General features: G+C 39.6%; 1 protein-coding gene across 2 annotated transcripts in view; it reads left to right on the top strand.

The window, feature by feature from the left end:
- LOC127410649 (glutamate receptor ionotropic, delta-1-like) overlaps positions 1-25,233 on the top strand; it is a 465,032-nt gene that overhangs the window by 379,313 nt on the left and 60,486 nt on the right. For both annotated transcript variants that reach the window (XM_051645766.1, XM_051645767.1), the window contains exon 6: positions 7,335-7,508. In XM_051645766.1, coding sequence (XP_051501726.1) covers positions 7,335-7,508 — 174 coding nt within the window. The remainder of the gene's footprint in view (positions 1-7,334; positions 7,509-25,233) is intronic.

Genomic DNA, 25,233 nt, shown 5'->3' on the forward strand with positions numbered 1-25,233 from the left:
CCCCGCCATCGAGGGTAGTGAGAGCGGACGAACTAGGAAGTCGAGTTCGGGCAGAAAAAGGTGTCCTCCATGACCTCGTCAGCTCGTATAGAAATATAAACTCTTTTTAGCGCTGTCGAAGTGCCCAGGTGCGTACTCTGCACTAATCGTGCAGAAGGAGAGAAAGCCACTGGAATGCGCTGTATATCTAACAGCATACGCTTCTTCGAGGTGAATGGACCGGCAGTGGAATTCAGCTCACTGACACACAACCGTTCGGCTCTGAAGAAAAAATCTGAATGAGTGGTTGCGAGCCAGCTCCTTTTATTCCCGGTATATCCAGGGGAGTGGCATGCAAATTCCACTCGCCAGTTCTCATTGGCCTTTTCTCAAAGATCAGAGGTGTTTGGGGCTCCCAAGAGCGACCCCTAGTGTCACTACTTCGACACAACGTCGAGTGAGTGACAGAAGGGGAATTAGATTCTGAGAAAATTAAAATGTTCTGTAATGGAAATTATGTAATGTAGTGGTTTTATACTTATATATTATACTTATAATATTTCTCCCAAATTCTATTTTCACCTCTTCATTTCATCTCAGCAAATTTTCATACAGTAGCATAGTCAGGTTTCAGTAAGAGTACATTTAAACACAGTCACATATAGTATAACCTTAGAGGGTAAGACGGAAAAGAGTGAGAGAGAGAGAAAGAGAGATAGAGAGAGAGAAAGAGAGATCAATAAATTCAGCAAATTCATGATGCATTACCTCAAGCATTGAAAAGACGAGGTTTAGATGTTAACTGAATCACATCACCTTTATGCTGCTGCTTATCCCTGAATTTCAGAAAGGGAGTGAGAGCTGAATAATGTGCCTGCATCTCCACAAAGCATTAAGGTCATTGAATGACTTTTTTATCATTGATTGAAACATAAACTTCAGTTGAAACAAAGTATTAAAGCTGTTTATGTTACTAAAAACGTAACTAGTATGCAAAATAACAACTGAAATGATAAACTTGAAAAAGCAATTCTTCCCCATATTCACAAGTTAAAGGGTTAGTCCACCCAAAAATCATTCTGTCATGGTTTGCTCACCCTGATGTTATTCTGAACCCTGATGACATTCTTTCATTTGTGGATCACAAGGTAAAACGTTTCAAGAATTTTGGAGCAGCCGCATTTTTTTTTTTTTTTAACTGACTGATCTCCAGTGGTGGAAAGAGTACTGATTATTTTAATTTTTTTTACTTAAGTAAAAGTACTGCTACTGAAGAAAAAATTCACTTGAGTACAGGTAGAATTACTGAGAAATATCAAGTAAGAGTAAATAAGTAGTTTGCCAAAAAACTACTCAAGTAATTATGTTACAAGTTACTTTATGGAAATTATATTATATATAGTATATACGCTTCCATTTTTAGAACACAAAGGCATTTTTGTTCTTTAAAGAAATCGATGCTTCCTTTCACCAAGGATGCATTAAATTGATCAATAATACTGCCAAAATCATTAATTGCTAATTATTATTACGGTTTGAAATAATTGTTTTAAGTGGTATTTATTCCATTTTTTTCTTTACCCTTGATGGCAAACATATACTGTGTCACCTATTCCTTACAAAAGCATTGTAAAGTGCTAATTTGGTGCTCAAGAAAATTTTCTTATTATTAGAACAATTGAAAATGGTTGCGACCACCATGTGGAAATCATAAAACAGTGGGTTTTTTCCCCATTTGCTGAGGTATTGAGTTATTAGGAGTTGCTTTACATTTGGAAGTCAAATTTTGGTTTTAAAAATAGTGTAACGTCTGTGTAAGATCAGTGATGGCTAATTACACTTTGTTTGAAAAAAACTTTGTTTGAAAAAAAACCTTTTAGCCTTTTGACATTTGCATATAAATTACTGACCTGGTCTCCACGTTTACATTTATATGGGTGCTAAATTGCAGATGGTCTTTATCACTATCAAAAGGATGCTAAAACAGGCCTCCTCTGAAGTGTCTCCATCAAGCTTCAAACACATTCCACAGAGAGGAGGGTGACTCCCCCCCCCCCCATGCCAGGCACCAGAGCAGTTGTCTGTCTCCAGTAATTCCAATACACGTCACACACACACCTAAAGACATTTTCTCTATTTTAGGCCATAGTAAGCAGTTATAAATGTATCTGCTATATGCATGTGTTGTATGTATATTCCCCTATCATATTAACTTAGTTAAAACCCTTTACTTGTATTAGTTAGACGTTAAATGCCTATATTCAAGTGTATGAGTGTTTCTCTGCTTTAATATCGTCTGGAGGTTACCTTCTTGGTATCAAAATGATCTTCCCTTTATTTCTCACACAATAATGTACACCATGTGATCGTGAAATGCATCGAACAATTCTTACTATGTTTTGAATTAAAAGCTGCACTAGCGGTCCAGATCAGCAATAAAATGCGAATGGGCCATAAACGGAGACAAAGGATGTTTCTCTCGCTCAAAATGCATGCCTCTGATTGGCCACTCCACCCACAAAATGGGTGCGGCAATGAACTATCAAAACTCCAGAGCGCAAAGAAATCATCGCTCAAAACTTCTTCTTGAGACCAACCCACTCCAAAACTCTCTCTTGAGTTTAACCTTCTGGCAGTGTTTACCTTCAAGTAACTTTGTGGATTTCCTGTGGACTTCTTCAACTCACTCCTAAAGAAATCATCGAGAACTTCGTCTACCGCATCAAGACTCTTATTCAGCAACAAACCAATGCAAGTAACAATTTACAACTGATTAGATGCGCGTTTAAGTTTGAACCCCTTTTAAGGTGTATTGTGCCTCTGATGATTCTCATTTAGGTTGTGGTTAACTGAGAGTTTTAAAACCCTTGAAATACTGCCATTCTTTCTCTCTCTCTCTCTTTTCCTTACTTTCCTTCATTCTATATATGTATGTTTTGCTTAATTTGTTTGTATGTTAGTTATAGTTTCATTTATTAAATCCTTTATATTCACAATTGATTGTCTCTGTGTTCCGCTCACAATTCAAAGTCACTGAATGTTGCTCCTTGCTACATGCTAAACTACTTGTAGCACTGTATAAGTAGGAAGGCTATTGTTCCTTGGCCAGGAAAGTAATTTTCCTAGAATTGATAAATAATTATATTGTCTGCTCGCTGGACGGACAGATCAGGTAATTGTAATATCGATTCTGCTACAGTTAATTCTAAGATCTAATCTAAATATTTATTATTAATTATAACCAGTTATAATTAATTACAAATAATTCCCTTTTAAGCTAATTTGCTACAATAGGCAAAAAGAAACACATTTCTCATGAAATTCTATTTTCTCCTAAAGTCTATTGTTTTAGAGAGATGAAGGCTATTCCATGCATTACTGTTTTGAAAAAAGTATCTCTAACCACGACAAGAGAGGGAAGTGGACGGCCCAGATGCACAACAAAAAGACAAGTAAATCACAGTCTCTAGTTTGAGAAGCAGACTCCTCACAGGTCCTAAACTAGCAGCTTCTAAATGCCAAAGACCTGCATTGCTGTAAGAGGATACTTGGACAAACAGACAACGTTTAAGAATGAAACATTTATTTTAAATAGAAATTGCTATTTGTTACATTATAAATGTCTCTAAATCGTCTCTAAACTACATTACATTACATGTTTAGTGAGAGATATGATTTATTCAACATTTAAAGTGGTTGTTCTGTATATTTATTATTGTATTACAGCTGATAAACTGTAATACAATACAACTCTAGCGGTTGAGGCTTTTCAGACAGATAAACAGCAGCACAGGGCAGGGAAGTACAGTAGCCTACAGCACCTTGAGCGAAAGTGTTACACACTAGGACAGTTTATTCTGAACAAGAGTGGCGAAAAGTTATGGAATTAATGCAGGAGTACAATACCAAACTGATGTGGATTGATAGAAGTGGAGGGCCCGTCTGTGTGCGCGATGGTGCGAGGAACCAGACGGCGGTTAAAAAAATAATGTTCAGTGAAAAGTCAAAAGAAGATCACAATGTATGTAATGTAACTATATCAGATATTATAAATAAAACATGGGAACTCGTTGCATGTGTATTTTTTGCCTCCATATTTTGAATTTTGGGGATATTTTTGTTAATTTTGGTGACATTTTTGCCCCGAGTCCCCGTTAATTTCCGACACTATTGGCATTGTATCTTTCTAAGGTATTTAAAAGTTGCTTTTAGACATATATTGGCAAGTAAACAAGATATCCCCACATATACTATATGTCAAACTACATTGTGTTAACGTTTGACAGTTAAAACATTGTCTACGTTAAAAACAAGTGAAGTTTGATCAGTGGTTAAACGTGTTCAGACAGTTACCTCGTACCTGAATGAGTGGTTCCTTTCCAGAATAAAAATATGCAGAAAATCACAGTATTGCAGTTCTTGTATAGTGACAGGGCAGAAAGTCTTAAAGAAGCTAGAGAAGAGAGGACACAGGCGGCAGTTTATGCAAGCTGCTGTGCTCATGATGCTGTGCCCTGCAGGCTTCTGTCATGCCGTGCACAGTGCATTTTAGTTTATAAACAGATTTAGTGCTTATAACTTTCTTCTTCCCATTTTTTTTTTCCTTTGTAATTGTGGTGAAAAATAACTGTAGCGAAGTTGAAAACTTAATTTTTAATCAACTCAAGTAAAAGTAAAATAACTATTATTTATTTATACTTTAAAAAAGTAGAAAAATTTGATAAATGCACTCAAGTGCTGTAACGAGAGTAGTTGTAATTTATTACTTTCCACTTATGCTTATTTCAGTTCAGGACACTCTGGGCTGTCAGTAAAGTGTTTAGTTTTCAACGCACTGAGTCACGTGCCTAAACAATATGACACTTATCACAGCAGAGTTTGTCTTTTCGAGAAACGCCAACAAAACTATATCTGGTAAGAAACCTCATTAAGTTTTTACACTGAAACTTGTTTGAGTCAAAATATTAGACATAATACTGCCATTTTGCAAAGAAATTGAGTGATTTATTGTGAAACGCCACACTGCTAAACACAATGTACACTATTGTGTACTAAAGCACATTTTTTCCTTAGAAATCCTATATTTACTGTGCATTATCACATTATCACTGAAAAATTTTGCTTTCAGAGGCTTTAAATGGAGTTAGGATGAAAATAAGGTGCAATTTGAACTGTTCTGAGACCAGTGCAGACAGACAGCACACTGGAGGTTAAGTCATTTACTAAATAGAGAGCAAGGAAGCATCCTAGAGCTATAATATGACTTTCTATAGCTTGGTATTATTTAAAATGTCAAAACTTAGTCCTGCTGTCCCCATATGATGACATCAACTTTTAAAAATTGTTTGCTCTAAATGTATTTATTTATTTATTTATTGCATGTTTAATAGGGGCTACTAGTTACACATCAGAAAGAGAAATTTAAAATGCACACAGCAGTCACGCTCGGATATCAGGAGGTTAATCTAAAAGAGATGTCACACTTCACAAAGCATGTTTAAGGGCTGAGATGTTTGTAGTAATTTAATCACAAATAGTGACAACAGAAGTACTGACTCCTGCAAGGTGCCTTTACTATCACTGTGTAGATCCATAGAAATTTTTATAGTCATGAATAATTAATGCCTTTTATAGGTGCGTGTAACAGAGATAATTTATATGTTGGACTAGGCTGTTTGATTAATGTGTTTGTAGGTTGTCTGTGGACTCTAAGTATTCCACACTTTGAGTCATCTCAGTACTGTGATCTTAGCGTATTTTCATTCTTCCTCATTTTTGTCTAAATGCCAAAAGTTAGACGCTGCCAATATTTTCAAAGATAATAGAAAGATATTTTGTAAGATCAGAGTCAGTGCAAGACATGAGTCAACTCAACTGCAGATATAAAGGTCACTGTGTCAAAAGCTAATTTATAACACCATGATGTTTTTGGTGCACAGAGACACTATTTACTCTAGGCCTGATTTAGTAAAGAACCAGCACACATTTTTGCTGATATCTCTATTAAATGTAAAGTCTTTGCAATTGCTGAGGAAACAATGGGCAGGCTAATTAAAGTCATTTGGCACATTTAAGAGCCATTCATTTTTATATTTAAACTGCAAATGATCAGACTTCTGTTTTTGTTTATCATTCATTAACAACAATAATTGAACCTGAGCAATCATTTAACAACTGCTAATTTAAATAAACTTAATATACATCAGATAAAATCACTTATTATTATATTACTATTATACTGTCACATTTAGCTCTGTCATTATTTAATGTAAAATATCTCCACAAACAATGTATTTTTCTCTCTGTTTTTATTTCGTCAGTAATCTCTCCCTCTTTTTGAATGTAATTTATGAATGAGTGCTGCTTCTTTGCGTCTTACAGCATTACTGTGTCTTAAAATGAACAACAATTTCCTGACAACATTCTGTAGCTGAGAAATAGCTGATATCCAAGGAATATTATTGTAGTTTGAAGCTGATTAAATATTGTGGATGTTTAAAAGTCTTTAGACTGTATTGCACCACATTCTTTCTCAGAGTGTCTAATCCCTCATTTCTGTCATTATTTTTCCCCCATATGTTGTACATCACTATTCTGAAAAAAAGAGATGGAATCCGTTCATTCTTAACTGGATTTTCCCAGCTTAACTTCCTGAGGCATTGGATATAACAGAGTGAATTTATGAATTTATAATTCAAACTCAAGGACTACAACTGTATGCTACAAATTTTAAACAGACAGGCCTTGATTTCTCATGTTTTCAGTTTTTATTTCTCGGCAAGGCTGAGGCTCTGCTGAGTTTTGATCAATATGTTTTCATGCTAAGACTCGCATTCTGCTTCTCTGAGCCAGAAGCCAGGTATTTGCATTAATGTGAGGCTTTTGTGTGTTTCAGTATTTTTCTTTGCCTGCTTTTTCTTCCCTTATTACAGCTGTAAATGAAATCTATTTACTGATACCTGCTTCTTTTAAGGGTTATGTGCTTTCTGTTTTGTTTTGTAGATATTCATGTCTTTTTTTATTTGTTGGCCATATAAAGTGGATGAAGTTGTTTACAACTTCCTGCCAAACTTGTCAATGCATTTCACTCTAACATGGCTGAACCTTAGATATAATGATATATAATGCTACACTTTTAAAAACCCATAGTAACTGGTTTTCACAAAGTTACGTAGGTGGGTTGTCAACATGGTTGGTAGTCCATGGTTACCATGAAATGCATGCTGATGGTAACTATGGCATTCTAATTTGTCATATGTCAGATGTTTTTTGTCCAAAGCAAAATTCTCTATTTGATTGAATTGCTATCTGATTGGGTATGCTTATTCCAACTCTTTGTGTATGTGCATGTGTAGGAAGTGAGTGACACAGAGATCATGGAGCTCGTCCATAGCGCTCTGGGCCGGATGACTGTGATCAGGCAGATCTTCCCTTTATGGAGAGACACCAACATCCGTTGTATGAGAAACAACCATCGCATCTCCTCGCTGCTCTGCGACCCACAGGAAGGGTACCTGCAGTCTCTGGAGGTGTGTATCTTAGCAACATTTACAAGAACACAGTTAAATCAGACTCATTTATCAGAATTAGATCTGGCCGTGAAATCTACGGTGATCCTCGACAAAGATGGATCTTTACACAGAGCTTCTTAAATTATACAGATTTATCACAAGAAATCTCAAATCTGTGGCCTTCTGCTAAAGGTTATGCTACATTTAAAGTAGGGATGGGTCACAGTGGTCGACTAGCCAGTGATCAACCAGCAACCAAATTGTTGGTCAGTGAAGGTTACCTTTACAGATTTTTCTTGTATTTATGTGTTTAGAGTTGATATTTTTAGCAGCGACAATTTTAATTTCCTTTTATTTACTTTGTAGGGAAATACAGTTATACCCAGTAAAGAGACCAGTATGAACAATGATGACCAGGAGTCAAAGTTGAAGTTTCAATCAAGAGAGAGTTTACTGAGAACAAATTCTCCACATTTCCAATGGTAAAAGACAGAAAGAGAAAATGAGTTGATGATCTAACCTCGAACTAACTTAGATTACAGAAACAGCAGTAATTATATGCATATGCAAATTAATTGACATCATCGTTTCGAGTACAGATATCGGAGAGGTCAGCAGTACAGATTATTCCAGAAATCTTACAAACATGACGTTCTGTTTAACTACGCGAATGCAGTCTTTCAAAGATTCTATTTTTAAGACACTAAGTCAAGTTGGTAAGCAGAAATGTGTAAGAGGTGAGTCTTCTTTTTAGATAAATTGGCATCCAGTTCCTCTGACTTAGTCACATGATTCTCAAATCTACAAACAATCCCTGCAATGACATCATTAGACAGAACTCAACATTTCTCCCAAGGTTGAGAACCTCACTGGGACACAGGCCTTATCCAGCTTGGAAAAAACATGACAATAGAACAATATGTCCAAACGCAACAATGCAAAGTTAGGCAGAAATATACTTTTAGTGATGAATGCTTAGAATGTAATTTGTGTCAGTAATTAATGACCGAAAACTTAAACACAATAAAACTCTTACTTAATCTGAATAAGTGATGAATGAAAGAGTTACAACTCACTTGTATATTTTTTTCTCTGGGAGCTGGGCTAAATGAGAAAGCATTGTTAACTGCATTCCTGTCATGGGTCAGACCCTCAGGCACCTCAGAGTTCAAATGCACAAATTACCTGTAACATTCATAATTATAACATAACTGGAATAAATGCACATGACTAAAAATGCTTTGATTACCTTTTGATTATAACAATCGCTAGTAAATGTGTTCAACTCATCAATAGGCTGATGAGACAGGGTTAAATCCACCCCTTCAGCTTGATTTGCATTTTTTTGTGTATTAAATTCATTACCTTTAAAGCATAGCCTCTACAGCCAAACACATTCAAATGGACATCTCTGAATGTTGTGTTGCGTCTTTTTTTTTTTTTTTTTGCGTATCCCACGAGCATTGCGTTAAAAACAGCATGTCCAGTTAAAAATAGTAAAACCTTCAAAAACGTGTTTCTAGGCCTTTGCATTCTGTTATGTTCCATTGCACTCTGTCTACCTATTTGAACGCAAATGCGTGGTTTGTGTTAATGCCTCCCTTAAGAAATGTATCTGATCGGGGTCAGGTGAACCCAAAACCAGTGTTATTATAGACTTCCTTAAAACTTAGTCCAAGACCAACCTTGTCTCATAGAATCATATTACTATACCTACATTTTTGCAAAATAATGACTTATTCCCTTTCACACAAATCACGTGTAAAATGGCAGATTTTCAGTCATAAACATTTACTTTTCACCATTTCTCACACAATGCTGTCTTTTGAAATCTAAACACTAAAACAAAACATTAACTAACTATGATAGATTTGCACTTGCGATGCAAAGGAGCGGAGTTCTAGTCCTAAAGAGCATTCAAGTCAACACATTAGTCGGAAATGTAATAAAAGCACCACAAAATAATGTAGTTGCTTTAGGAATTGTCTTTTTCATGTCACGTTATTCAGGTTTAGGTTTAAGGTTTAGGGTAGGGAGGTATGTTTTGTTGATTTAAAACTCGATAGAGCATACAATAAATAAAAAAAACATTTGTTTTTCATTTCACATTTGGTTTTAATGATGCTACGGGTTAGAATTAAGGTTTATGGTAGGAAGGTAGGAAGGTAGGATTTGTTGGTTTACGACGATAAACCGTAAAAACCTCATCTGTTTGGGAGACAATTTAACTTGGTTCTAGCGCCACACAGTGGACATTTCACCTCAGAACTGCCACGATACGTGTTAGGAATCACTCAATATCCTTTAGCCACATAATATCAAATATCGCCACATTCACGTAATTTTCATGAGATCAGGCTGGATGTGTTGACTAGTCATTCAGACAACCTGCAGACTAGTTAATTTTGAAGATATCTAGTTTTGCACATCCCTAATTTACAGTGCATTTAAGAATCCTAGTAGATGCTTTTTTTTCTCCAAAGCAAAATAGTGCAGTGCACCAAGTGAGAATTACTGACACAGACAGCTAAAGTCTAAATTTATCTGTAAATGTCTTTCAATTACAACTTTCAGAGTTTGGAGTGTCTGGGGCTCTGCACCATGATGTGCAGTAACTGTGTGTCATGTTTATGTTCTTTATTGTACCACTTAATATCTCTTGAATCTTAATACAAAACAAGGGCATGCACCACTGATCCAGATAAGCTTTCTGTGTTTTGACGCTCTTACACATTAACAAATATAATTTTGTTAGGTCACAGACAGTAAACTGTAATTGTGAAAACATTCCCCCTCCCTTACACAACATTAAAACATTGTATCTGTTTCTGGCTGTATATAAACCTTGTTTGGGGCTTAGAATCTGTTTTCCCTCTTTTAGAGCAGATGGCAAATCTATGTGTCTTTTCTCTGGGGGTCGCCATCTCAATAATTCATGAAAAAACAGGGTTATAAACCAGCTAATGCCAAAGCAACACCACAAAATGACAGATAACATATTTGAGATGTTAGGATCCATAGGGATGACTCTCGCCCCTCCATTGCTGCTAATGATACAGTGCAGAGATTGAATCAGTGCTGTGGCAGACTGGCTGTTTTAATTAACTCGAGAGGTTGCGGCACTGTGATTCCTAGCCCTCAGGCCATGGGTCTCCACGCACCATGCTGACAGTTTGCGGATCACTGAGTAAAAGCTTTGTGGGTGGCATTGTGTTTTATCTGTCTTATTGATGTCCTCATTAGGCTGTTTTGTTTTACTCATTCAGATTTAAAGCTGGTGTTATCAGAACAATTGTTCCATGCAAACAATGTTCACAACTGTACGTGTAACAACATATTGACTGACTGCATTCACTCAAGTGGTGTCCTTGGCTTATACAGGTGTAATTGTTTCCATGTGTTGTGAATAAGGGTTTTAGAAGGCACTGAGAAGGTGTTCTTGTAATGCAACTGGTAGAGCAAATGTATACCTTAATACCTTGAATGAACTAAAATTCGCTTTGGATAAAAGAGCCGGCAAATGGATCAATGCAACTGAGGAGTGGACGGTAGGTGGCATAACCTACTTGTGACTGATCTGCTATCAGAATTACCCAGCAAATCACAACAAAAATGTCCATAGCCACAAAACAAGTGACAAATGAGGGTGGTCATTCTGCAAAAATGTTATTCAGGTCAGATGCAAGAATTATTATTATTTTATTTTATATTTTTTACAAAAGTATTCCAAGTTACAAAAGACTCATTACTCTTTAAATTTTCAGAGGACAACTCTTGATCAAGCTTGATCAGGACTAGACACATCAAACTAACTAACAAAATGACTAAACAAGCCACACTGAATTTAAAGGAGGTGGCCAGCACAATAAACATACAGAAGGGGGGAATGACAAAAACAAAATTACACAAACACTAACAACACATGTCCTGGAAAAAACATTATATATTAACTGAAATCAGAGACATGGATATGATTTTAGTTAATGTAAAAAGCATTATGTTAGACAAAATTACATTTACTCAAAATTCCAACTTTTCCAGTGTCCCCTCTAGAAATTCACAGTTGGTATATTCCATCCACCCCTTAGATTTCCTTTAAAACGTTTCCATTTCCTGTTTGCAACTTTTTGCTGGACCAGTCCATTTTGAAATACCCACAGCAGGCACCAAACATTTTAATCAAAGAACGATAACAGATCTAGAGCCTGTTTTAAAGTTATATTTTGTCAAATCGAATTGTAGTGTTTTGATCAAGTTCTTTTAGAAACATCTTAGTCAAAAGAAATTTTAACTGGTTTTAAATAATATTTTTCTTTGAGGCAGCTAACTAAGCCCGTGCATTGACTCTGTATAATGGTAAATAGAGATGGTAAAACAAACCAGTGTTACAGTGTCCTTTCGTTCATTTATAAGTCCAAATATAAAGTATAGAAACCATGTGCGGCCTAAATCATGGCTGTCACACTACTGTAGATGACAAGGTTGTAGATAAATCATGATGATGTTTGATGATTTGTAAAAAGAAAATAATAAATGTTGAACTGAATTAAGACGTTAAATCAACAACCCTAATATACACACACATGTATCAGTCTCAGTCAGCAGGCACTTATAATATGTAAACCTAAGACAGACTGACAAATTCAGTTGGAAAATGTATTGCTGTGGACTGTAGGCCATTGATAGGGGTATGTTCAGTGATATGGAAATAAACAATATATTGCCTTATAAAGACACTTTTTGTATTCACTGATTGATATGTTAATAATGCTATTATTAATGCTAAGTAATGCTCTGCCACAATAATGTAATGTAGTTTAATTATTTTATTATTTCTATCATATAAATTATATTTTGTTTGATTTTTAATTATTTTTATTTGAGGCGATTAATAAATGTGATTAATTCAGTAACATAACATGCAGTTAATTCTATAAATAATTGTATCCGTTTGACAGCCCTGACAGTCAGACAGACAGACAGATAGAATTTTTGCATGCTATCTTGCTCCTAATCACAGAAGCACAAACAAAGGGAAACTCGCCAATCCTTGTTATTTCTGTTGCTAAGTAACTGTGTGAGTCATACCTCTGCAACCACAGTTCACTTTCGCAGGAACTCGAGCTGCGTAATCACATTTGGACATGCCCTGAGTGTCACATGGTCTGAAGCCCTTATACAATTATGCCAATGTATTGGCTGATGGCGCTTAAGTGATGCCCCTAGGGAGCTACGTCATTGGCTCCATAAAGTTGCTCGCTTCGCGCCATTGAGTCAGATTTTCTGTTCTTCAGTGCACAATCTCGTCAAAGCGAGGATCATTATTATTCTCCCTTTTGAGTGGCAAGACAGGATGGAATTTAAGAAGCCACTCAAGTCATTTTATACAGTGTAATTTCAGAGCAACTTTAATGTGTTTTTTTTCCAAACATTACAAGGGTCCGACGGGGACAGCAGCGCTGTTCAAGGCTCGCAATTTCTCACCACGAGGCATTATAACCAGTTGTTCCATTTCCACAGCCTCCAGATTGGAGCTCCGTGTGTGGGGGCAGTTTGGGATTTCAGCTTTGTGTCTGAGAATATTGGAGTGTGAACGGACATCGGATTCTTCCACGTGTTTGTCGCCCTCCACTTGAGCGAAAGCGCGAGTCTCATCCGACATGCTTTGAGGCCTAGCTTGGCGGACAATTTCTGATGAACAAGCGTGCGAAAGAGTTACCATGCACGTCTTGAGCCGTCACTATTAAAAACGTTGTATGAGAGAATTCATAGTTTGAAGGCAAGAAAACAAATTGGCCCTTTGTCCCTATTGTCTTTTTCTGTGTCGTTCTGGGAGAATGCACATGAATAAGACAATAGGGCAGCGGCCTCTGCCTTTCTCTCCCTCCCCTCCCCATTTGAAGTGAACTGCTCATGGCAGAGGGGATCATGCATGAGTCCGGCCACAGAATGAGGGGGCTGGAATAAGAGAATATTCCCCAACGTAGTGATGGCAAACCAACGCGTGAGTGCTTCATCTGTACCATTATTCTTTTGGGATGCTATCAATACATGTGAGGTATTTTAACTCTAACACAGGCCTTCTGACAAGACAAGAGACACGAACTGCTATCTCAGCTTGTTTTTCGGTGGCGGCATGGCTGTCTTTCTTTTCAGTCAGCTGTTGGATCTACACACAATGGTTTTGCAGTCCAATTAAGCACATCGCGTTAAGAAATGACTTTGACCTAATATCGGCTCCGTTTGGATTTTCCCTAGTTTTTCCCGCATGGCTTGGCTGGGGAACAAGTTGGTCAAGGAGATGCTTTTGTTTATATATAAGCGAACATTATAAAAATTTTTAAAACACTTCCCGAATTCAGTCTCTGTCTCCATGACCAAGGGTCTCGAGACATGCATAACAGAATTCGATGTTCATCAAGCACAAGTGTACACAAAACACACAGTGAATTTAAGCACCACACGTTGTCCCCCCATAAGAATTCTGGCAGCAGAGTGGCAAGCCTGCTTGCTCTCAATTCCCCTCCATATTCGCACATTCTTGCCCGTTCTATGCTAGGGAAGATGGTTTATCTGGTGTTCTCTGCTGTAAATACATTCAGAGTGACTGCTTTTTATAACTGCCTGATCAAATTTGGCCTCTGTCTCCAGGACCAAGGGTTTCAGGACATGCATAACAGAATTAAAAAAGTAAGCCAAGCACGCCATGTAGTGGTTACAGGTCACGCTGCAGGCAAGAGCCATGCATTAATCCCTCTGTCTTCCAGTCTGTTGGCTTGACAGCAGCTGAAGGGCATTTCAAACAGGGTACTTCAAACTATAAAGCATGGTTATGTAATTAAATTCAGAAGAACTCCACCAGTGTTCAGTGGGGTTGTTCCGACAGACGTTTCTGTTTGGCAAGCTCTTAGAAAAAGGGGCAATAGAGGAGGTTCCCCCTTCACAGAGAGAATGTGGCTTTTACAGCCATTATTTTCTGGTCCCGAAAAAAGACGCGGGTTGTGTCCCATTCTGGATTTGAGACATTTGAATTCCAGACTAATGAAATGTCAATTCGGAATGCTGACAGAAGCAAATGATGTCACAAGTGCAGCCGGTGGACTGTTTCGTGACAATAGATTTAAAGGACGCTTATTACCATATTCAGAATGTGCCGAAGAACAAGTGCTTTCTCAGATTCGTTTTCAGGGATAAAGCGTATCAATTTTGCGTCCTTCTGTTTAGACTTGCGCTGGCACCAAGCACTTTCACAAAATGCATGAATGTGGCTTTGATGCCCTTGATGCTTCATGGTATCCACGTTTTGAATTATTTCGATGATTGGTTGGTGCTAGCCCACTCAGAGCTTTGGCTGCCCAACATTGAGATGTCATTCTCAGCCATTTGAGCAATCTAGGGCTGTGTGTAAATCTAGACAAGAGTGTCCTGTTGCCAAGGCAACAGACTCTGTTTCTAGGGGTGGAGCTAGATTCGCAGGTGATGCAGGCACGTCTGTCTCCAGCTCACGTTCTGTCATTGCGCCGGTGTCTAGCGATGTTCAGAGTGGGGCGCGTTCTCCCTGCAAGAACATTTCACAGGCTTTTGGGTCTCATGATCATGGCTTCCGCTGTCATTCCCCTGGGCATGTTGCATGCAAGACCTTTTCAGTGCTGGATAACGCATGCATTCCATCTCTTCAAAGTGATACGTGGGTGCTACCGAACTCTGCCACCATGGAAATGGACCCACCTTCTGATGTCGGGCATTCAATTGGGACAGGTGTGTCGCTGCAAAGTTATAACGACAGACGCCACCTCCACAGGTTGGGGCGCTGTATACGAGGGTCATCCAGCCTATGGGGTTTGGACGGGCCAGCAGCAATATTGGCACATAAACTGTCTGGAAACTTTCAGGGAGGGTGTGTACATGCTCAAAATGTCAAAAGTGTCCTATGCATTCGCAAATCTATTATAAAGCCACACAGCTCTGCCTCTGTTCATTCATATTCTGCCGCTGCAGACGTGTTATATCAAGGGAGAAACGATACCGGAGTTTGAGTAACCAACTCGCCATTTGGCCGGTAACCTTTTTTTTTCTTTTAGAAAATGCAGCATAATACATGGTTACATTCATATTGTAAGAATGATATTCTGATGTAAGTGATGTGAGCAAAGAAAACCTTCAATTAAACATCTGTTGCGACTGACATCTTCTGTCACCTCAGTGGAAAAAAGGTGCACAAGTTTATCTAGGGCGCAGAAAATCCGAAAATATGCAGAACAAAATCACACGTATCCATTATTACGAGTTCAACGTGATATTGATGTGTCATTATGTGTCTGTGACAAGTGCAGTTTCACATAGAGACGGAGACTGACTCATGTGCTGTGAGTTTATCACAGATATAGGCTAACAGTCATGAGGACAAACCGGTATTTTAATAAAAATAATACTCAGTACGGTTTCATATTATTAATAAAAATATTTATAGCTGTTAATCATGCATCAGTGTTGAACGCATTGAGTCTGTCAGTTTTGATCATCATTGGTGAATTCCTCCAAAACCTGAAATATGATGCATTTTGATAAGATTACACTAGAGGAAAATACCTGATTGCATTTTGTAAATCTGAAAGAAAAAAAATACTCAAAAAATATTTTTGGGGGGTGGGGGGCTCTACAACAATAGTAAGCAGTTTAAACATATAAGGCACTTCGTCTTACTTGCAGGCGGGAATATATTCCACAGTCTCACAGGACTTTTGTGGTCTTGAATCTATGTCAAGGGTTTATTTAAAGAATCAGACAGCTGGCGTAGAGCACGTTACATTAGAAAATCAGCCATAACCATCTGTGGCCCTGGCCTGTGGACCACCTTAAACTTGAAGGACTGAAGTGCCAAGTACCAACGAGTGATCCTCGCATTGGTATCCTGCATGCGGTGGAGCCACTGAAGTGGGGCGTGATCCGAGTGGAGGATGAAGGCCCGCCCCAGCAGGGAGTAGCGGAGGATTAGGACCACCCACTTGATGGCAAGGCACTCTTTCTTGATGGTGCTGTACTTAGTCTCTCTCAAAGAGTGCTTACGACTAATGTACAGCACGGAGCGCTCCACACCCTCCACTTCCTGTGAGAGCATGTCCCCCAACCCCCACTCTGATGCATCCATCTGTAAAATAAAGGGGAGAGAGAAGTTAGGAGCATGTAAAAGTGGCCCGCCACAGAGTGCAGATTTCACTCTCGTGAAAGCCTGTTGGCACACCTCCATCTACTGGACCAGATCTGGTGCCCCCTTTTTAGTGAGATCAGTCAAGGAGCTGGTGACATAGGAAAAATTAGGGACAAACCTTCTGTAATAGCTAGCCAGCCCCATGAACTGCCTCACCTCCTTTTTGGACTTGGGATGTGGACAAGCCGCTATTGCTGCAGTCTTATCAATTTGGGGACGTACCTGCCCATGACCCAAGTGGAAGCCCACATACAGTACTTCCACCTGCCCAATTGCGCACTTTTTAAGGTTTGCCATGAGCCCCGCCTGCCTCAGCGACTTCAGGACAGCTCTCAGATCTCTCAGCGGCATACGCAGCGTGTGGCCGAAGGATCTTATCCATTAAGCGCTGGAACGTGGTGGGAGCCCCGAACAACCGAACGGAAGAGTGACGAATTGGTGTAATCCGAACGGTGTGGAAAAGGCTGTTTTTTTTCTCGGGATAATGGAGTTAAGGGGATCTGCCAATATCCCTTAGTTAAATCCAGTGTCTAATAAAATTGAGCCGCACCCAACCGATCAAGCAGTTCGTCATTTTGGGGCATTGGGTACGTGTCAAATTTAGACACCGCGTTGACTTTCCATTAATCAACACAGAACCGGACTGACCCGTCACTCTTAGGTACAAGAACAACCGGGCTCGCCCAATCGCTGTGCAATTCTTCTATTACCCCCATCTCGAGCATTGCCTCTAATTCGTCCCGAATCACCTTTTTCTTGTGTTCGGGTACGTGGTATGGCCGACTACGCACTACCACTCCCGGTGGGGTCTCGATATGGTGCTGTGTGAGGTTAGTCCAACTGGGAAGAGGAGAGAACACGTCCGCAAAATCTTTTTGCAACCTGGCCACCTCCGTGAGCTGGGACGGCGAGAGGTGGTCTCCACAAGGGACCAGGGTGAACGGATGGGCTTTGAGCTTCACCTCTGGCCTGAGCTCTGCTCTCTCCGGAACTACCATCCCCATGGACACGGGGACCGCCTCTCTCCATAATTTAAGGAGGTTGAGGTGATAAATTTGATGTGCCCTACCTCTATCTATTCGTTTAACTTCATAATCGAGGTCAAGAGTCCTTGCCACTTGGCGAGAAATTTCGAGCTCGATGTAGGGCGTAATACAAGTACTTTGTCTCCCAGTGCAAATTCTCATAGCTGGGCACCCCTGTCATACAGCTGGCTTTGTGTCTCTTGAGCTTGGAGCAAATTCTGTTGTGACAACTGACCCAATGTGTGTAGCTTTGCTCGAATATCAAGAACATATTGAATTTCATTTTTGCTCTGGGAAGGTCCCTCCTTCCACGCCTCCCGTATGACGTCAAGCACCCCGCAGGGCCGGCGTCTATACAGGATCTCGAAGGGGGAAAACCGCAGGGAGGCTTACGGGACCTCCCTGACTGCAAATAATAGGGGGTCCAGCCACTTGTCCCAATTTCTAGCGTCCTCGTGTACGAACTTACGAATCATGTTTTTTAGGGTGCGATTAAATCATTCCACCAGTCCGTCAGTTTGCGGGTGATAAACGCTGGTGCGAATTGATTTAATCCCCAGCAATTCATAAAGTTCGCATAGTGTGCATAACATAAACGTAGTGCCCTGGTCGGTGAGGATTTCTTTCGGAATCCCCACCCGGGAGACAGTTTTGAAGAGTGCCTCCGCAACACTGCGTGCTGAGATGTTGTGCAGGGGCACTGCTTCCGGATATCACATTGCATAATCCACCAGGACTAACACAAACCGATATCCACATGCTGACCGTTCTAATAGCCCCACAAGGTCCATGCCAATTCTTTCGAAGGGGACCTCAGTTAGCGGTAACGGGCGCAATGGCGCTCTTGGGGTGGCCGGTGGATTCAACAACTGACATTCACGGCATGCCGCACACCATCTGCGCACATATAAAAGCGGGCCATTAAATGGTGTAGTGTTCTTTCTTGCCCTAAGTGACCCACCATAGGATTGTGATGAGCCGCCTGGAAAAGTGTTTCCCGACGCCTCCTGGGGACTAATAACTGGGTTGTTCTGGCTTCCGGGTAGCCATGTGGGCTTCGGCCAGCTGGACGGCAGCATCCACCGACGTGGGGCATTGGCACTGGACCCATTCTGCTGTTCCTCGGGGCAGGGGAACGGTTAGCTTCTCCATAACCATCAGGTCAATATGATCCTCCACGCTGCACCCTTCCTTGGCCAGCACCCATCTATGGCAGGTATCACAGAGCTGTTGGGCAAATGCAAAATCCACCCTGTGGCTCAAGGTGAGGGAGCGGAATCGCTGACAGTGTTGTTCAGGGCTCCGGCCAACCCATTGCAGGACAGCAGTCTTTAGCTTGATGTAGTCCAAACAGTCCTCAGCTGGAAGTTGCTGCGCCGTGAGCTGGGCCTCCTCAGAAAGCAGCGACAGCAGGTGAAGGGCCCATTGGGTTCGCGGCCAGCCGGAGGCAGTTGCCGACTGCTCAAAAAAACTCAGGTATGCCTCTGGCTCGTCCTGGGGGCCCATCTTTTGGAGCTACAGCTGTGGCTTCATCACTGCTTCCGGGGCCGCGGTGGAGGAACCGCCTGGAGCTAACCAGCTCCGCAAGGCCTGCCAATCCTTGGCTTGGGCTTGGAGAAGCTCCTGGAGGTGGCATCCTTGCATGAGGAGGGCTTGGCGGTGGGTCTCCTGGATGCTAGCCAGGGCACGGATGACTTTGTTCAGCAGTGAGGTGTCCATGGCGACCAGTCTTCTTTCTTATCCCGGGTTTCGGCACCAGTGTGGAGGAATCAACAATAAGGGGTGGCAGTCCAGGTAAATCAAGCTTTTTATTTAAGCGTTTCCAGCTCCACAGTCAAAGCATTGGGTTTTCAGCTTCACAAGCAAAGTATTGGCTTTTCAGCTTCACAAACAAAGTATTGGCTTTTCAGCTTCACAAACAAAGTATTGGCTTTTCAGCTTGCAACTTCGGGTGTGTGTCTGACTCTCTCTCCCTAACTGGCGTTCTCGGCGGCCTTTTCAAGCCTATCTCTGTCGTCACTGTAACGAGACACAGGTGTTACGTATCAATCACCAGGTAATGGCCCTTACCGCTTCCTCTCTCCCCAGCGACAGACACATGACCATGTCCCGCTCCACCTGAGTTTGTGATAGGGGGTGTGCTAAACGTCTTTGTATATTATGGCTCATGCAGGAGTGAGGTCGTAGCCTCAACCTCAGGCGACACGCCCACAGTCTGTTTACTGACTATCTGATGCATTTTGTCTACAAAAGTTGAAATCACTATAAAGTACATAATGAGATTACAAAATTTGAGTACTTGTATTTGAGTTACATTACATTTGATAAAAAGTGTAATCAGATTACAGTTGTTTTTATGGAATACATTCTTGATTATATTACTGTAGCGAATTTGGTAGTATAAATGTACAGGGGATGGGTTGAAGTGCCCGCGTACCTCCACCGTTATATGTAGGGAAACAGTATGTGTGAGCTGGAAATTAAATTAAACTGTCCTTATTCTACATTATTATGTAAGGAAATTTATAATGGAATTAGTCATGTTCAACAACCATTATAAATTAAATAAATGACAAATAACTAGATTAAAATTGTCCACCATTAACATCGTAATACAACGTCTCATTGTATCCACTCACAATTTCTATTGTAAGGAATTAGCTTTAATAAGGGAATTATGATTAATTCTCTTATTGGAGTAATATTATTCTCATGGCTTATTGAAAATAATATTACACATATTTAGGTACAGTTTGAAGTGAAATCTTTTAAAAACAGGGATGAGATTATTTATCAAAATATACCACCGTCAAATTATCTTTAAAAGGGGAATATGAATAATTAACCATAAATCATTATAATTAATTATAAATATTTGGATCAGTCAATAGAATTAACTTGATGTAGCTGAATTAATATTACAATCAACTAATCTGTTCATCCAGCGAACACTCAGTATTGATCGTCTATCAATCTCTCAGAAAGTATATTTTTCATGGCCACAGAAAAATAACTCTTTCTTAGCATGTAGCTGTGATCAACTCGTTAAATTGACGTTGATGTACAAGCAGACCAGAATCAACTCGCAAGAATGTACACAAAAGCTTTATTTAACTAAATCACGAACACATAACTAATCTAAACAAATACATACACACAAATCATGCATACATAGGAAATGGAAAAGTGAAAGTGAATGAAACCAGAACAGAACATGGGAAAGAAGCTATGACAAGAGTCATTTAACCATCTGAAAGAACCATCAGTTTCTTACTTCAAAGCACCTTTGTTAACAAAGGGGTTCACAGCTTATACTAAACCTCTGTTTAGTTAGTTAACTGTATGATACTTGCAATGCCTTGGCTGTTGAGAGAGAGCCCGGATGCAGTATCAGGAGAAAGACTTGATGGTTCCTTGAGTCGATGGTGTTGAAGTTGCAATCAATTTCTTCTCTGTTGAATGAAGAAATGATGATGAACTTGCGGAGTTAGTTTGACTCCGTTACGGTCGAGGAAGTTACACATGGCTTGATGTGTTAAGGCCTGCCAGCCCGCGACCTCGCGGTCGTACCGGGTGTTTCCTGTCCCACACGAGCAGCAACCATGAGCAGAAGGGAGAAAGAGAAGAGGGAAGAGAGAGAGAGAGAAGTCATTCCGACAGTGCCCTTTAACTCCTGAGGGAGGTCACTCCTCTCGAGTTTGGCTTGACCAATGAGAAAGGTACAATTTTCCAGTGGGAAAAGTTCCTTTGTTTGGAAGCTGACTCATTTGCATCATTGGAGTAAGCTGGCAGTTTGTACCCCTTTATGCTCTGATTAATATAATAAGCATACAATGCACTCTATAAGGCGGTGCTATACACCAATGTTTAGGGCATCACTCAAGGATTAATTTGATAGGAAGCATGATACCAATAATTTTACATTATCTAGTGGTTCTGTCATAAAGCATGCACAAAATGGTATACAGTACAAAATACACTATACGAGACTGTAATAATCATACACACAATGTCCTGAGGATATGCATGTTCATTTATAGAACAGTTTGTCTATAAATTAATGAAGAAAAGTCTGTTTTATGGGCTTTATGTGTCTTTCCTATTGGGGAATGGAGTGAGTTTCTTCTACACATTCCTTTGCTTTTGCATGTGGCTACCTTCCTCCACCTGGAATGTCTCTGAGGTCCAATAGTTGCTGGACCAGTGTCAGCAAACGGGGAGTAAGAGCTGATAATGATTAGTGGGAGAGCAGACATCTCGAAGTCTGCTTGGGCTAACTTGGACCTTTGCTTGTTATGGTCTTGAGACGTCTGTTGGATTATTCATTAAATAATGAATAATTGTGTGTCTGATTGGTCCAGATGCTACATACCAATCAGCTAATGGCAATAACTAGTGCATAATTTACTGATTATGCTGCAAAATTTTAAAAGAGCAGTCTGAGCCAGAGCCTGAAATATATGTAATAGGACTAGCCAAGTAGAACTACATATATTAAAGACAATGTGGTCCTGTATCTAATATAACCACATACAGAAATAACTTTTAAAGAGATTTTTAAGCAAAAGACATTAATGCAATCTTTGCCTTTCAAAAATTATATCAATTGAAAAAAAGACTCCACATCCAATCTTAAGAAGCACTTGGCAGTTCTGTATATGTTCTCTATATTTGTATATCTGTATATATGTTCTCTAAATATAAAATTTTTAAAATATTCTAGGTATCATCTAGCCATGTGTGCATGTAATGACCAAATTTAACCACACTTAATAAAATCGACAAATGCACAGGGCATTTGGTTTCTGTTTTAAATTAAGTTTCTAAATGAATGCGTATATACACCGATCAGCCACAACATTAAAACTACCTGCCTAATATTGTGTAGGTCCCCCTCATGCTGCCAAAACAGCGCCAACCTGCAATATTTCTCACCACAATTATACAGAGCAGTTATCTGAGTTACCGTAGACTTTGTCAGTTCAAAGCAGTCTGGCCATTCTCTGTTGACCTCTTTCATCAACAAGGCGTTTCCATCCACAGAACTGCCACTCACTGGATGGTTTTTGTTTTTGGCACCATTCTGAGTAAATTCTAGAGACTTCTGTGTGTAAAAATCCCAGGAGATCAGCAGTTACAGAAATCCTCAAACCAGCCCATCTGGCACCAACAATCATGCCACAGTCCAAATCACTGAGATCACATTCTGATGGTTGATGTGATTTTATGTTATCTTCTTGTCCTAGGTTGTGGGTCATCTTATAGAACATGCTAAACTTATATCTAATTATAAAAAAATTAAAATGTAAATGCACATTGTTCTTAACAGGGGAATCAAACACCTTCTACACAACTACATTGTTATTCTGATAATATAATTTGTCTTGAAAACATTTGTATTAAATTATAAAAGAGTTTAAAATTCTTCACCGTGAAGCATTTTCACTATAGTGAATCCCATTGTATATTCGCAAGAAAACCCCCCCCCCCCAAAAAAAAATAATAAATAAACAAATGCTACACATAAATATACAAATAACAGTGAAACCTTTTACAATGTGTTGGTCGAGTGGTCTTTTGATCTCAAGTTGTATGATATATTGATCTGTGTTGATGTTGATTTGGATGCAAGTGATTCTGGATTCAAAACCCCTTTGTGTTTACATCTTTTAAATACATTAATCAAAATCGCTACTGTATATCAGTGGATCGAAGAAAAGGGTGAGCAGTTGATTGATTACTTAGTACGCAATTTCTATGAATCAGAGATCGGACCAGGGCATGATGCAGAAGTGGAACGCGCGTCTATATGCGGGGCGCGCGGTCTCGTGCTGCTCTCGTATTCTCCCTCTACCAGCATCCGCAACTGTCTAGACTAGAGCGAAGCATAATGAACTTGAAATATTTTTGAACAAGTATATTCGCTAAACAGAGATGGAATGTCCCAAATGGATCAAACAAAAACCACATCGGAGAATGCAAGAAATGAAATGGATTGACAAACTAGCAATTTTTTTTTCTTTTTGGAATGGAAGGTGCCGGAATGCTGTTATGGACCGTACTGGCCCAATTTAACCCCTGAATACATGTAAAGTGGTAGAATCATTTTCAGATACACCTGCCTCTAAATGGCACGTACGAACAAAACAAACTGTGGTTCTTCACATTACATGCCTGTTAGATAGTCTCTTTCTTAATCTTAGTAGGCAGTTTTAGGTGAAAACCAGCAGCAATGTGGACCAGAGCTTTTGCTGGTTAGTCAAAGATCTGGTTATGCGATACTAGGGTGTAGGACCCCTCAGAAATGTGCGTGAAACGTCTTACATCTTTATCTTTTAGAATGTAAAGATGTAATCTACGTTGTAAAAATTATTTCTTCCACCATCCCTTGCTTTCACTCTTTCCTCTGTCACACCTTCATTTTCTCTCTTTATGCTCTGATCTGTTCATAAGTTTGTGGTTTTGTCAGAATGACATGTCTGGAGGGACATTGAGTTTGGCCGTGCGGCTCTCGTCTCCTTGATGATAACAGTGCTGTCGTTCAGGGTTTCTTTTCTCTCTCCAGGTGTCTCTCAGCACGACAGCTGCTCTCTGCAGCAGCATACAAAAATCTCCTGCAGCTCGCTCTCTCTCTGGCTCTTTCTTTTTCTCTCTCTCTGAGAGTCACCAGACACACACACAATCTGTCTTTTGCTAAATTAGAGAGCAATTTTAGTACAGTACTTGGTTCTTTAGCCTTTTGATTTAAATAATTTGTATTTTGTTTTAAAGATTTTTTTTTTTTTTTTTTTTTGCTTGTTAGTTTTGTTTTTAGATTTCACTCGAGGCTTTTACCCACTGTTAATCTAGTTCAAGGCTACTCAAATTCAGAAAGGTCAGGGGCTGCAATGCTGGATCCCTTTACCTTCGAGGGCCACACTCTTAATTTTTATGATTATACTGTATGTGTGTGTGCGTGTGTGTGTGTGTGTGTGTGTATGTGTGTGTATATATATATATATATATATATATATACAGGTGCATCTCAATAAATTAGAATGTCATGGAAAAGTTCATTTATTTCAGTAATTCAACTCAAATCGTGAAACTCGTGTATTCAATAAATTCAATGCACACAGACTGAAGTAGTTTAAGTCTTTGGTTCTTTTAATTGTGATGATTTTGGCTCACATTTAACAAAAACCCACCAATTCACTATCTCAAAAAATTAGAATATGTTGACATGCCAATCAGCTAATCAACTCAAAACACCTGCAAAGGTTTCCTGAGCCTTCAAAATGGTCTCTCAGTTTGGTTCACTAGGCTACACAATCATGGGGAAGACTGCTGATCTGACAGTTTTCCAGAAGACAATCATTGACACCCTTCACAAGGAGGGTAAGCCACAAACATTCATTGCCAAAGAAGCTGGCTGTTCACAGAGTGCTGTATCCAAGCATGTTAACAGAAAGTTGAGTGGAAGGAAAAAGTGTGGAAGAAAAAGATGCACAACCAACCGAGAGAACCGCAG

The sequence above is a fragment of the Myxocyprinus asiaticus genome, chromosome 20 (assembly GCF_019703515.2).
Source record: "Myxocyprinus asiaticus isolate MX2 ecotype Aquarium Trade chromosome 20, UBuf_Myxa_2, whole genome shotgun sequence".
Lineage (NCBI taxonomy): Eukaryota > Metazoa > Chordata > Actinopteri > Cypriniformes > Catostomidae > Myxocyprinus > Myxocyprinus asiaticus.